Here is a 15,076-nt window from a genome sequence, read left to right on the forward strand (position 1 = left end):
AAGTGAACATTTAATAGTACAGAAGAGGAAGAAGCAATTCTTTAAAAGCTCCAGCAGAAATCAGGAAAAAGGCAAATACAAACGACAAAATACTATGACCTGTTTGGTGTCGAAGATGCTAAATAGAAAAATGAATAGATAAACAAACAAACAAACAAACAAATAAATAAATAATGGATCTGCAGTACCCAGTGGTATAGTTGGGGGGAAAGTAGGAATGAGGCAAAAGGTGGCCACGCCCCTGCTCCCGCCCCCAGCCCTCTCTAGCTCCGCAGGTAGGAACCTCAAATCGGGATGTGAGCTCACGGTGACGCAGACCTAGAGCCTGCGCTTAAACTGGTCTCTCTTTCCAGTTGCAGTCCGTAGTCCTTTGCGGCTGTGCGCCGACTCGCTGTTGCCTTAAGGTGGGCGAACTGTACCCACAAAGGAGGAAGTCGTGGAAGCTGACTGCGATCCTCGGCAGGTTGGAGGGCGCTGACTGGGGAGGGGAGCGGGGGCCTAAGGGTAAAGACCAGAGCGAGGCCAGGACTCGATTCTCTCTACTGCTTCTCCGATGACCTCACGTTTGTTTGGTGCAAGAAATGGAGGACTTGGTGGGAGGAATTCAAGAGGCGCCAAGGGTTGAAGAATGGGTACGAGACAGTATCTCCGAAGAGTTGGGCGATTGGGCAATGTCTGGAAGAGAAGGACCGGGAAAGGAGACTGCTAGAAACGACCTGATTACTGCAGCTAGCTGGGAGGGGCGCGCAACCGGCAACCCTGGGTTGGGGGTGGCAGACTCTGCAGCGGGTCTAAGCCTCCGTTCCCGGTATTTCTTCACTTTCCTTCCATTTTGGAGCCGGAAATGGTGGCTGTGGGAACTCGAAGGAAGAGTAGGGGAGGGGACCGGCTGCTGCTGCAGAGGATAGAGACAGGGATTAGGTGTGGGAAGCACGTCCCTTCTATGGAAGAGGCAATCGATTGCGTGTGCTACGGACTTCTGAACATAGGCCGGGAGCAGGAAACAGTTTCTGGTCGCTTCAGGTCGGTGTGAGTGTGGGCACTGCCTGCGGACGCTAGGGTAAGCCTGACAAAGCGCTGACGCCACAGCGGGGACAGGTTTGCTATGCCCACGTTACCTCTTCTCCCTTCGTCCATCTTGATGCATAAAATGGTGGGCAGTGGAAGAAGGGTGAGCTCCAGAAAGTCCACTGGTCCCCGAAAGGTCCTGGCAGATACCTACATTGCAATTATTTATAAATAAACCACGTAGCCACCCAGCAAGCTCTTTGGATTGCCCCCGCCTCGCAAGTTGTCCCTTTGCTTTCAAGAAATGGTAATTAGATGACGGGGAAGGACCAGACAGTGGAGATGAGGGGCATAAAGAAGAGGTTTTGAAATAATCAGCTTTGATTAGAATGTCTGTTTCTGGAAGACAGGGTCACAGGGCAGGAATAAAAGCCCTGAGAAGGGATAGAGGAGAAAGGGAAGGCAGCAACACATTTCTAGCGGAGTCCTAAACTCACTAGACAGCTGTCGCCCCACCCTCACGCTGGTCCTTTAATCAGAGTGATCAGTGCTGGCTATTGTCGCATTTCTGTCTGTAGGTCTTTAGGTCCGTTGGTGCAGCAGATTTCAAGGCTGAGAGAGGAAGACTGCTTCTGATCCCTGCAGGTATGGGAGATGCCTGGGACTCTCTATTGTAAGGGTGCAGAATGGGGGGAATTCCAGCCCTCCCTGCCCGACTAAGTGCAGGAGAAACCTGGCCGAGACTGTGGGCCTGTGGCTGGTGACAGAAGAAGGGAGTAGAAGGGCAAGCTCTGGGTGCCCCTGGACAACTTGTAAGGAGCTCCGGAGGCTAAGGCCTGGTCTTTCCGCCATGGTCCTGCCCACCATCCACTGGGAGCCAGGAGTGGAGGAGGGAAGGATTTTCAGGGAAAATGATGGGCTTTGGGGCAGGGCTGGATCTGGGGCTGGAGAAGGAAATGGCAGCCCACTCCAGTACTCTTGCCTGGAAAATACCATGGATGGAGGAGCCTGGTAGGCTACAGTCCATGGGGTATCAAAGAGTCCGACACGACTGAGCGACTTCACTTTCACCTTCTTTTCTTTGGATCTGGGGCACCCCCTTAGAGGACACACTGAAGTCTCTCAGGTGGTGAAACATTTGCTCACAGAGCTCTGAATCTTGTTATTACAAAGCATTCAATCCTTTCATCTCCTAGGAAGAAGAAGCGGGAAAAAAAATCTCAAGATGGAAAAGGACCCCAAGGAAAGGAGAGAAGAGGAGCAGGCTCCGGTGCAGAATGAAGAAGCTTGCCCTATGGGAGGTGGTGAAGGCCCCAAGCCTAGAGAAAATGTTAGAGGGGATTGGGACCCACCTGCCCAGGATTTTAGAGAGGATATGCCCAATGGGCTTGTCAATAACATTGACATCATAGATGGAGATGCTGATGATATGGAGAGGTTCATGGAGGAGATGAGAGAGCTAAGGAGGAAAATTAGGGAGCTTCAGCTAAGGTACAGTCTGCGCATTCTTATTGGAGATCCTCCTCACCATGACCATCATGATGAATTTTGCCTTATGCCTTGAATGCTGAGGTTAATAATCATAAACCCCCTGCTGTGCAAACTTGCATTTTCTTGATGTACCCTTTACTCTGAACCTTTTATGTTCTGTCATTTTTCAGATTAGTGATTTCATTTTCACTTTTGACTTTGTAAGGATTTCTGTCAACTTGCAGAAAAGCAGGGGAGCTTTTATGAACTTGCATGAAAAGATGTCTATTACATATTGTAAAGCTAATAAAGCAGTTCAAAAAGCAGTCAGTAGATACACTATCTCATTTTAAAGCATGCATTTTATATATATATATATATATATATATATATATATATATATACACACACACACACAGAGAGAGATCTGAATGTGTCTTTTTATTTTCTTGATTAGCTGTTTTTTTCTTATTTTCCCAAAATAATTATACATGTGTCAAAAAAAAAATATAATCAAAGAACTTACCAATCAGATTATAAAGGGAATGGAGACAATAAATATTTGAGACACAATTTAAAGACATAAATCTTATATTATCTCTGGATCTCTTATTTAGAAGCACAAACCTATTAATCATTACAGATATGTTTCTTTAATATCATCCTTGTTCAGTTGCCCAGTCAAGTCTGACTCTTTGCAACCCCACGGACTGCAGCACACCAAGCCTCCCCGTCCTTCACCATCTCCCGAAGTTTGCCTGAGTTCATGCCCATTGCATCAGGTGATGCCATCCAGCCATCTCATCCTCTGATGCCCTCTTTTCCTTCTGCCATCAATCATTCCCAGCATCAGGGACTTTTCCAGTAAGTCAAAATATAAACAAATATCAGCCTATTTGTTTATAAAATGAAGATAGAACATGATTTACAGAGCTATTGTGGTAATCAAATGAGGTAGTGACTGAAATCTGTGTCTGGCTCAATGGACACATGCAAGGCCCAACCCTCTAGGTGTCCTTCATATTTAGGTAAGGACACAAGCAAGTCTACCAGGAAGTCGACTGACTGCCAGTAGGAGACACCCTTCTATATCTGGGAGGGATATAGTTGTGCATAATGCCATGACTGCTTGGCACTCCTTCCCCTTCTGCTAGATTTTCCTCCCTCCACTAGTCCCCACCACGACTGATGCTCTGAAGGAGTCTTAAAGGTGACAAAGACTGCCTAATAATTTTGGACCCCTTGGTGGTCTGAATCCCCAGTTTGTCCACTCAGAAATGAGGAGAATGCCCCTTCCTGCTTAGTGTGCTTTCAGTTCAGTTCACTCAGTCGTGTCTGACTCTTTGTGATCCCATGGACTGCAGCACACCAGGCTTCCCTGTCCATCACCAACTCCTGGAGCTTGCTTGAACAAATGTCCATCAAGTAGGTGATACCATCCAAACATCTCATACTCTGTCATTCCCTTCTCCTGCCTTCAATCTTTCCCAGCATCGGTGTCTTTTTCCAATGAGTCAGTTCTTCACATCAGGTGGCCAAAGTATTGGAGCTTCAGCATCAGTCCTTCCACTGAATATTCAGGACTGATTTCCTTGAGGATGGACTGGTTGGATCTCCTTGCAGTCCAAGGGACTCTCAAGAGTCTTCTCCGACACCACAGTTCAAAAGCATCAATTCTTTGGTGCTCAGCTTTCTTTATGGTCCAATTCTCACATCCATACATGACTACTGGAAAACCCATAGCTTTGACTAGACAAACCTTTGTCAGAAAAGTAATGTCTCTGCTTCGTAATACACTGTCTAGGGCTGCCCTTGTGGCTCAGCTGGTAAAGAATCTGCCTGCAATGTGGGAGACCTGGGTTCGATCCCTGGGTTGGGAAGATCCCCTGGAGAAGGGAAGGGCTACCCATTCCAGTATTCTGGCCTGGAGAATTCCATGGACTTTATAGTCCTTTGGGTCACAAAGAGTTGGACATGACTGAGTGACTTTCACTAGGTTGCTGCTGAGTCACTTCAGTCGTGTCCGACTCTGTGCAACCCCATAGACGGCAGCCCAACAGGATGCCCCGTCCCTGGGATTCTCCAGGCAAGAACACTGGAGTGGGTTGCCATTTCCTTCTCCAACGCGTGAAAGTGAAGTCGCTCAGTCGTGTCTGACCCTCAGCCCATGGACTGCAGCCTTCCAGGCTCCTCCATCCGTGGGATTTTCCAGGCAAGAGTACTGGAGTGAGGTGCCATTGCCTTCTCCATTCACTAGGTTAGTCAGAGCTTTTCTTCCAAAGAGCAAGTGCATTTTAATTTTATGGCTGCAGTCACCATCTGCAGTGATTTTGGAGCCCAAGAAAATAAAGTCTGTCACTCTTTCCTTTGTTTCCCTATTTATTTGCCATGAAGTGATTGGACTGGATGCCATGATCTTAGTTTTTTGAATGTTGAGTTTTAAGCCAAATTTTTCACTTTCCTCTTTCACTTTCATCAAGAGGCTCTTTAGTTACTTTTGCTTTCTGCAGTAAGTGTGGTGTCATCTACATATCTGAGGTTATTGCTATTTCTCCCAGCAATCTTGATTCCAAATGTGCTTCATCCAGCTAGGCATTTCGCATGATGTACTCTGCATATAAGTTAAATAAGCAGGGGGACAATATAGAGCCTTGATGTACTGCTCTCCCAATATGGAACCAGTCTGTTGTTCCATGTTTGGTTCTAACTTGCCTCTTGACCTGCATACAGATATCTTGGGAGGCAGGTAAGGTGTTCTGGTACTCCCATCTCTAAGAATTTTCCACTTTGTTGTGATCCACACAGTCAAAGGCTTTAGTGTAGTCAATGAAGCAGAAGTAGATGTTTTTCTGGAATTATCTTGCTTTTTCTATGATCCAATGGATGTTGGTAATTTGATCTCTGGTTGTTCTGCCTTTTATAAATCCAGCTTGAATATCTGTAAATTCTTGGTTCACATACTACTGAAGCCTAACTTGGAGAATTCTGAGCATTAATTTGCTAGCCTGCAAGATGAGTGCAATTATGTGGTAGTTTCAACATTCTTTGGCATTGCTTTTCTTTGGCATTGGAATGAAAACTGATCTTTTCCAGTCCTGTGGCCATTGCTGAGTTTTCCAAATTTGCTGGAGTATTGAGTGCACCACTTTCACAGCATCATCTTTTAGGATTTTAAATTGCTCAACTGGAATTCCATCACCTTCACCAGCTTTGTTTGTAGTGATGCTTCCTAAGGCCCACTTGATTTCACATTCCAGGATGTCTGGCTCTAGATGAGTGATCACACCATTGTGATTATCCAGGTATTTCAGATCATTTTGATGTAGTTCATCTGTGTATTCTTGCCACCTCTTTTATTATTTTTAATTGCATTTATTTATTTATTTTTAAATTTATTTATTTTAATTGGAGGCTAATTACTTTACAATATTGGAGTGGTTTTTGCCAAACATTGAAATGAATCAGCCATGGGTGTACATGTGCTTCCCATCCTGAACTCCCCTCCCACCTTCCTCCCCATCCCATCCCTGAGGATCATCACACTGCACCAGCACTGAGCACCCTGTCTCATGCATCGAACCTGGACTGGCAGTCTGTTTCACATATGATAATGTACATGTTTCAATGTTATTCTCTCAAATCATCCCACCCTCGTCTTTTCCCACACAGTCCAAAAGATTGGTCTATACATCTGTGTCTCTTTTGCTGTCTCACATATAGGGTCATTGTTACCATCTTTCTAAATTCCATATATATATGTTAGTATACTGTATTGGTATTTTTCTTTCTGACTTACTTTGCTCTGTATATTAGGCTCCAGTTTCATCCACCTCATTAGAACTGATTCAAATGTATTCTTCTTAATGCCTGAGTAATAGTCCATCATGTATATGTACCACAACTTCCTAATCCATTCGTCTGCTGATGGACATCTAGGTTGCTTCCATGTCCTGGCTATTATAAACAGTGCTGTGATGAACATTGGGGTACATGTGTCTCTTTCAATTCTGGTTTCCTTGGTGTGTATGCCCAGCAGTGGGATTGCTGGGTCATATGGCAGTTCTATTTCCAGTTTTTTAAGGACTCTCCACACTGTTCTCCATAGTGGCTGCACTAGTTTGCATTCCCACCAACAGTGTAAAAGGGTTCCCTTTTCTCCACACCCTCTCCAGCATTTAGTGCTTGTAAACTTTTGGATAGCAGCCATTCTGTCTGGGGTGAGATGGTACCTCATTGTGGTTTTGATTTGCATTTCTCTAATAATGAGTGATGTTGAGCATCTTTTCATGTGTTTATTAGCCATCTATATGTCTTCTTTGGAGAAATGTTTGTTTAGTTCTTTGGCCCATTTTTTGATTGGGTCGTTTATATTTCTGGAATTGAGTTGCATGAGCTGTTTGTATATTTTTGAGATTAATTCTTTGTCAGTTGCTTCATTTGCTATTATTTTCTCCCATTCTGAAGGCTGTCTTTTCGCCTTGCTTATAATTTCCTTCGTTGTGCAAAAGCTTTTAATTTTAATTAGGTCCCATTTGTTTATTTTTGCTTTTATTTCCATTACTCTGGGAGGTGGGTCATAGAGGATCCCGCTGTGATTTACCTCAGAAAGTGTTTTGCCTATGTTTTCCTCTAGGAGTTTGTTTCTGGTCTTACATTTAGACCTTTAATCCATTTTGAGTTTATTTTTGTGTATGGTGTTAGAAAGTGTTCTAGCTTCATTCTTTTACAGGTGGTTGACCAATTTTCCCAGCACCACTTGTTAAAGGGATTGTCTTTTCTCCATCATATATTCTTGCCTCCTTTGTCAAAGATAAGGTGTCCATAGGTGTGTGGATTTATCTCTGGGCTTTCTATTTTGTTCCATTGATCTATATTTCTGTCTTTGTGCCAGTACCATACTATCTTGATGACTGTAGCTTTGTAGTATAACATTAAGTCAGGCAGGTTGATCCCTCCAGGTCCATTCTTCTTTCTCAAGATTGCTTTAGCTAGTGAAAGTTTTTTGTATTTCCATACAAATTGTGAAATTATTTGTTCTAGTTCTGTGAAAAATATTGTTGGTAGCTTGATAGGGATTACATTGAATCTACAGATTGCTTTGGGTAAGTATACTTGTTTTTATTATATTGATTCTTCCGATCCATAAACATGGTATATTCCTCCATCTGTTTGTGTCATCTTTGATTTCTTTCATCAGTGTTTTATAGTTTTATATATATAAGTCTTTTGTTTCTTTAGGGAGATTTATTCTTAAGTATTTTATTCTTTTTGTTGCAATGGTGAGTGGGATTGTTGCCTTAATCTCTGTTTCTGTTTTCTCATTGTGAGTGTATAGGACTGCAAGGGATTTCTGTGTGTTAATTTTATATCCCGCAACTTTACTATATTCATTGATTAGCTCTAGTGATTTTCTGGTGGAATCTTTAAGGTTTTCAATGTAGAGGATCATGTCATCTGCAAACAGTGAGAGTTTTACTTCTTTGCCAGTCTGGATTCATTTCTTTTTCTTCTCTGATTGCTGGGGCTAAAACTTCCAAAACTATGCTGAATAGTAGTGGTGAGAGTGGGCACCCTTGTCTTGTTCCTGACTTTAGGGAAAATGCTTTCAATTTTTCACCATGGAGGATAATGTTTGCTATGGGTTTGTCATATATGGCTTTTATTATGTTGAGGTATGTTCCCTTTATTCCTGCTTTCTGGAGGGTTTTAATCATAAATGGATGTTGAATTTTGTCAAAGGCTTTCTCTGCATCTGTTGAGATCATCATATGGTTTTTATCTTTCAATTTGTTAATGTGGTGTATTACTTTGATTGATTTGCAGATATTAAAGAATTCTTGCATCCCTGGGATAAAGCCCACTTGGTCATGATGTATGATCTTTATAATATGTTGTTGAATTCTGTTTGCTAGTATTTTGTTAAGGATTTTTGCATCTATGTTCATCAGTGATATTGGCCTGTAGTTTTCTTTCTTTTTTTTTTTGTGGCATCTTTGTCTGCTTTTGGTATTAGGGTCATGGTGGCCTCATAGAATGAGTTTGGCAGTTTACCTTCCTCTGCAATTTTCTGGAAGAGTTTGAGTAGGATAGGTATTAGCTCTTCTCTAAATTTTTGGTAGAATTCAGCTGTGAAACTGTCTGGTCCTGGGCTTTTGTTTGCCAGAAGATTTCTGATTAAAACATTTAAAACTATGGTCCACAAATGAACAGATTCATCGTGTAACCCTTGTTTGTCCCTCTTCCTTCTATTCCCTTTCTTTTTTTTTCTCTCTTTGACATTTGTGAAAGCACCACCCAAGACTAGTAAACTACCAACACTGTATTTTCTACAGTGTTGTGACACATACAGGCACACACAAACACACACACACAGAGTATACGAATGTCTGAGTGTTCATATGTGTAACTATGAGGCATCTCCATTTCTATTTGATATGAAAAATAATACTTCTTTTTTATACAATGGTTAATTATATATGTGACACAACCAATTCTATTTCTGATGCATATGTTTTTTAATTTAGTAAAACATTTATCCTCCTATAACATTTTCTTCCACCAAAATGTGTATTCTAATTAACACATCAATGTCACGTAACAAGTAATTTTATCCTTGATGTTGAAATTATTAACTGAATTCACAATGCCATTAAAAACAAGGCTAGATGTTTCTCTTTCATCAGCATGAATTTCCAAAAATGTATTATTATTATATTACTTTCATAAAAGCAATATCAAATCGCTTGCTATTAACTTTTAGTATTTGATGATGCTGATTTTAAACTATCATCAATAATTGTTTCCTAAATTCTTTTGCTAATGAAGCCAAATATTAAGAGATATCACTCCTATTTTTTAACATGGGCATGAAAACTTGGGATTCAAATTTTGAACAATTAAAATAGAAGAAAAAATAATTTATTCTAAATTACAAGTTCTGTTCATAGAATAAGTCAACACAATTTCTGAATCTGTATGTACTTAATTGATATATTCTTAAAATAACTACTATATTCTGAAGCAAATGCAAATGTTTCTTTAGCAGATTTGTAAATTTGGTGTTTTTATTGTCCTTGGAAGGGATGTGCTAATTATGTTGAGTTAGAAAAGTGAAAGTCACTCAGTCATGTCCAACTCTTTGGGACCCCATGGACTGTAGCCCACCAGGCTCGTCTGTCCATGGAGTTTTCCAGGCAAGAAGACTGGAATGGGTTGCCATTCCCTTCTGATTTGGGGCTTTTGACTTATGCAGCTATTGCCTTATATGATAATATATGTGTACTGTTTTAAGCCTTCAAGTTTGTGGTTAGGAAGCATTAGGAAACTAATTCAAGTAAAAATGGTCTACTAAATCCATATCAACTTACTTTTGTAATAAGGAAGAATAATTCTTACCCCATACTGAACCTATTTTGAGGGCTTCCTTGGTGGCTCAGATGGTAAAGAACCTGCCTACAATGCAGGATGCCTGGATTGGATCCCTAGGTCAGGAAAATCCCCTGGAGAAGGAAATGACAACCCACTTCAGTTCGTGCCTGGAGAACCCCATGGACAGAGGAGCCTGACGGGCTACTGTCCTTACTGTAAGGAAGAACAATCCTTACTCCATGTTGAACATATTTTAGATCTTACCTTTGTATTCTGTAGTTAGCTGCCTTTGTTTAGTCATGCTAACTCGGCTCATTAATCACTGAAAGAATTTTGCCTGCAGCTTGGGATGTACCTGATATCCCCCTTTCAAAACAAAACAAAACAAAATAAAACTCTACTTCTGCTGAGGTGATAAGGAAATAAGAAAAAGAAAAATTAGCTTTTGTCTTATCTAGTTCTGCGGGAATATCTTGACCAGATCCCTGTAGAAGTTAACTGACCAAGAACAAAGAAGTTTTGTAACCTCCCTCAGACCCTCACTGATGCCCAGCTGCTTGAGGCTATTCCTCACCACCTAACGTCACCTCCTCCTGCTTCTCCCTTTACTGCATAAAAGAAGCTTGAATTCCACCCCAAATTAACATTGTTCTTTAGGCCATTGCACTCATCTCACATGCTAGTAAAGTAATGGTCAAAATTCTCCAAACCAGACTTCAGCAATATGTGAACTGTGAACTTCCAGATGTTCAAGCTGGTTTTAGAAAAGGCAGAGGAACCAGAGATCAAATTGCCAACATCTGCTGGATCATCAAAAAAGCAAGAGTGTTCCAGAAAAACATCTATTTCTGCTTTCTTGACTATGCCAAAGCCTTTGACTGTGTGGATCACAATAAACTGTGGAAAATTCTGAAGGAGATGGGAATATCAGACCACCTGACCTGCCTCTTGACAAACCTGTGTGCAGGTCAGGAAGCGACAGTTAGCACTGGACATGGAGCAACAGACTGGTTCCAAATAGGAAAAGGAGTACGTCAAGGCTGTGTATTGTCACCCTGCTTATTTAACTTATATGCTGAGTACATCATGAGAAACGCTGGGCTGGAGGAAGCACAAGCTGGAATCAAGATTGCTGGGAGAAATATCAATAACCTCAGATATGCAGATGACACCACCCTTATGGCAGAAAGTGAAGAGGAACTAAAAAGCCTCTTGATAAAATGTGAAAAAAGAGAGTGAAAAAGTTGGCTTAAAGCTCAACATTCAGAAAACGAAGATCATGGCATCTGGTCCCATCACTTCATGAAAAATAGATGGGGAAACAGTGGAAACAGTGTCAGACTTTATTTGTGGGGGGGCTCCAAAATCACTGCAGATGGTGACTGCAGCCATGAAATTAAAAGATGCTTACTCCTTGGAAGGAAAGTTATGACCAACCTAGATAGTATATTCAAAAGCAGAGACATTACTTTGCCAACAAAGGTCCATCTAGTCAAGGCTATGGTTTTTCCAGTGGTCATGTATGGATGTGAGAGTTGGACTGTAAAGAAAGCTGAGCACCGAAGAATTGATGCTTTTGAACTGTGGTGTTGGAGAAGACTCTTGAGAGTCCCTTGGATGGCAAGGAGATCCAACCAGTCCATTCTAAAGGACATCAGTCCTGGGTGTTCTTTGGAAGGAATGATGCTAAAGCTGAAACTCCAGTACTTTGGCCACCTCATGTGAAGAGTTGACTCATTGGAAAAGACTGATGCTGGGAAGGATTGGGGGCAGGAAGAGAAGGGGACGACAGAGGATGAGATGGCTGGATGGCATCACCGACTTGATGGACATGAGTTGGGGTGAACTCCGGGAGTTGGTGATGGACAGGGAGGCCTGGCATGCTGTGTTCATGGGGTGGCAAAGAGTTCGACATAACTGAGTGACTGAACTGAACTGAATAATTAGTAGTGTTGAACATCTTTTCATGTGGCTATTGGTCATCTGTATGTCTTCTTTCAATCATGCCTTTAAAAAAAACTATTTTTAGACAATTGTAGATTTACATGTAGTTGTAAAAAGCAATAGAGAGTGATATCTTATGCCCCTTACCCATTTCCCTTAAATGGTAACCCATGTAGCTACAATAAAATGTCACAAACAGAAAACGGACATTGATATAATGAAATAAAATTCATAGTTTAAGGTAAGACAAGAAAAATTTAAACATAAACATTTTCTCCACTTCTTTGGTCTTCCTCTTTCTCTTCTTGTGCATTTTTATTATGTTTTGACCAGACCTCCCCAAAGGCAGAAATACCTGCTCAACCACAAAGGGAAACTTTTCTTTTTCTGACACCAGCCATGTAACTCCTTAGAAGATAACATTCCTTACTCAATCCTGTAAGGGGTTACAATGACCCACCATTCACCTTGTACATGCAAACATCTTTGGTGAACTTTATGTACAATGCCAGTATATCATTTTCCTTAAAGATAGTGATTTGTGAAGAACCACCTGGTCATATGACTTGGTAATATACTCGGTCCCTCACCTGATAGAAGGTCTTAGCTTAAATACTTACGTATGACCTTATTAATGTTATTTGTATTCTGTATATTACAAGTAATATTACTTGTATTCTGACTATTTTAAAAGATTTTTTTTTCTTGCATTGCCAAATGTGTGACTGAATCGCCAGTAATAATAATGAAGACTTGGAGACTTGAAACAATTGACCAAATATGTAATTCCAAATGAGAGGAATGATTGTAAGAGTGTAACGCTAGATATGTGAAGAAACAAAAGGAAGAATCTTTTCCTGGACCATAATTGTCTAATAAGACAGATGGTCTAGAGATTTTTGATTACTGTTAATAAGCCCTAAGAGTCTTCCCTGGTGGCTCAGTTTGTAAAGAGTCTGCCTGCAGTGTGAGAGACCCAGGTTCAATCCCTGGGTCGGGAAGATCCCCTGGAGAAGGAAATGGCAACCCACTCCAGTATTCTTGCCTGAAGAATTCCATGGACAGAAGAGCCTGGTTGGCTACAGTCCATGAAGTCACAAAGAGTCAGACAGTGACTAACACTTTTGTTGCAGCCACGCATTCTGGGAAACAAACTCACTCAGAAGAACAATGCAGATAGTGGAGTGCAGTTTATTACACCAGTGAGCCCAAGGCTCACTCTCCTCTTAGCCAAGGACCCCAACCAGTTTTTGTGAAAACCTTATATACCCTAAGCGTACGTGCCCAAACCCACCTCTCCAAAATTCCCTGAAACTAGTCTGAACAAAGGAAAAAGAGAGATACAATCAAAGTTAACCCGTGATTCATAAGCCTTAAGCCTAGGTAGTTAACAGTGGACAATTATCAATAGGTTGTGGTCATTCCCCAATAAGCATAATAGAATGTATGATTTTATTCGGTTACACAGATAATTAGGGTATTCTTTTAGGCGATGGACAGCCCTGGGGCTCTTCCTTCCAGGGGCCTGGTTTTTCAGTTGTTATGTCGTTTCCATAGATACTGGGCATATAGCTCAAAGTCCACAGTCCGGCCCAAGATGGAGTCCTGCTTTCAAGATAGAGCCTATTCTGTTTCCTCCTTCACTTTCACTTTCAAAAGGCCCTAACCAGTAATAACATATTGAGTTGGCCTGTCAATGAAATCGTGGCTTGACCTGTGAATGAGCATTCCTAGCACCATGGAACAAAATGGTCATGAAAGGCCTCCCAACCCTTGTCAAATTTATAACTATGAAGGAGCCCTAACAATTAAAGAAGGTTGCTCACCACTGGTTCTACAAGTCCCTGACCTTCAACACACACAGAAAGGAGTTCAGGATGAAGACCAGGAATGAGGCACTCTGTGCTCTGGGAAAAGCAGCAGAACTGGCCTTCAGATAGCTAGATATTTTCAGGAGAAAAATTTTATGAATCCACTTTCCTTGCATCTTCTCATACTTAGAAAAGCACTAAAATTATTAACTAAGATATATGTTCCTTGCAAATAGCAGTAACTTTTTTCCAATATGTGTGCTTGATTGTACATACCCCTTCTCTAAAATCACATATATACTGGCCTTCCCTTTTATCTCTTTGAAACAGTATCTGGTTCTTTTCAAAGACTGAGTCCCGGGTTGTAATCTTCAGGTTGTCTTGAATAAATTTTCCATTTCTCTCTGAGATTTGACTATTGATTAATTTTATGGTTGGGAAGTACAAACCACCAATCTTATTCAGATTTCACCATTTTACATGCACCTGTTTCTTCATGAGTATGTGTATTTAGTGTTTTGACATTTTATCATACATGCTTTCCCATATGAAATATCATTAACCCCTACATCTATCTGAGATGTTATCCAAAAATCAACCAGTACAGGGAAGATTACTTATCCAAGACTCTATGGTGTGCCTGGTCTCTAAAGTTCTAATGCAGTACTCCCCTGCAAGGCCTCTTCTTTATGGGTCACATACTACACATTATTCTTTAGAAAATAACATAGAATTTTAAAAAGGGGTGGGAAAGTATATGAAATAAAATGGGAAAGGGTGATAGTTTTCTTTTGCAAACCCTCTGGAACAGGCCCAGTGATTGTTTTTCTTTTTTCTAAATTATCAGAGAAATCACTTTCATATATAGAAATGACACTGAAGTTAATTCTTAATGTTTCCAGTTAACATTTCCACATGATTAACATGTAATCATGCTATTTGGATTATGTCTAAAAGAGTCTTCTTTAAAGGAAGGATGAATGTGAGAAAGGAAACAGAACTAATGTCTGTTTGTGCCAAGTTACCTATACATATACATATTCTGTGTATGACACTTGAAATATTTTGCTGCTCAAAATAATTGTCTGATATGAATACAATTATTCCCATTTTAAAAATGAGAAGAAGAAAACTCACAATATCAGGTGCCTTTTAAATATCTCCCCATAGGTACAGTGATCATAGAAAAACTAACACTGAGGCAGTGGTTCTCCTCAGATAACACACTGCACCCTTTTTACTTTGTGGTCATACTGGGCTTCCCATGTGGTGCTAGTGGTAAAGAATTCATCTGCCAATACAGGAGATGCAAGAGATGGGGGATTCATCCCTGGATCACGAAGGTCCCCTGGAGTAGGAAATGGTAACCCACTCCAATATTCTTGCCTGGAGAGTTCCATGGACAGAGGAGCCTGGTGAGTTACAGTCCATGGGTTGCAAAGAGTCAGACACAACTGGGCACACACACAAATACA

The 15,076-nt window shown here is 41.1% G+C and overlaps 1 protein-coding gene across 3 annotated transcripts; it reads left to right on the forward strand.

Moving 5' to 3' along the window:
- The first annotated feature begins 306 nt into the window (after window positions 1-306).
- On the forward strand, window positions 307-2,804 carry BEX5 (brain expressed X-linked 5). Of its 3 annotated transcripts, none has more exons than XM_019956491.2 (3): window positions 307-463; window positions 1,587-1,653; window positions 2,205-2,804. In XM_019956491.2, the coding sequence occupies exon 3, from the start codon at window positions 2,234-2,236 to the stop codon at window positions 2,570-2,572; it is 339 nt and encodes a 112-aa protein (XP_019812050.1). In that variant the 5' UTR covers window positions 307-463; window positions 1,587-1,653; window positions 2,205-2,233; the 3' UTR covers window positions 2,573-2,804. The 3 variants fall into 3 exon arrangements, with proteins under 3 accessions (XP_019812050.1, XP_070641457.1, XP_019812049.1); XM_070785356.1 differs by having other exon boundaries at window positions 307-459; XM_019956490.2 differs by lacking the exon at window positions 307-463 and adding an exon at window positions 510-632.
- Window positions 2,805-15,076: the final 12,272 nt, after the last annotated feature.

Source organism: Bos indicus, chromosome X (genome assembly GCF_029378745.1).
Source record: "Bos indicus isolate NIAB-ARS_2022 breed Sahiwal x Tharparkar chromosome X, NIAB-ARS_B.indTharparkar_mat_pri_1.0, whole genome shotgun sequence".
NCBI lineage: Eukaryota > Metazoa > Chordata > Mammalia > Artiodactyla > Bovidae > Bos > Bos indicus.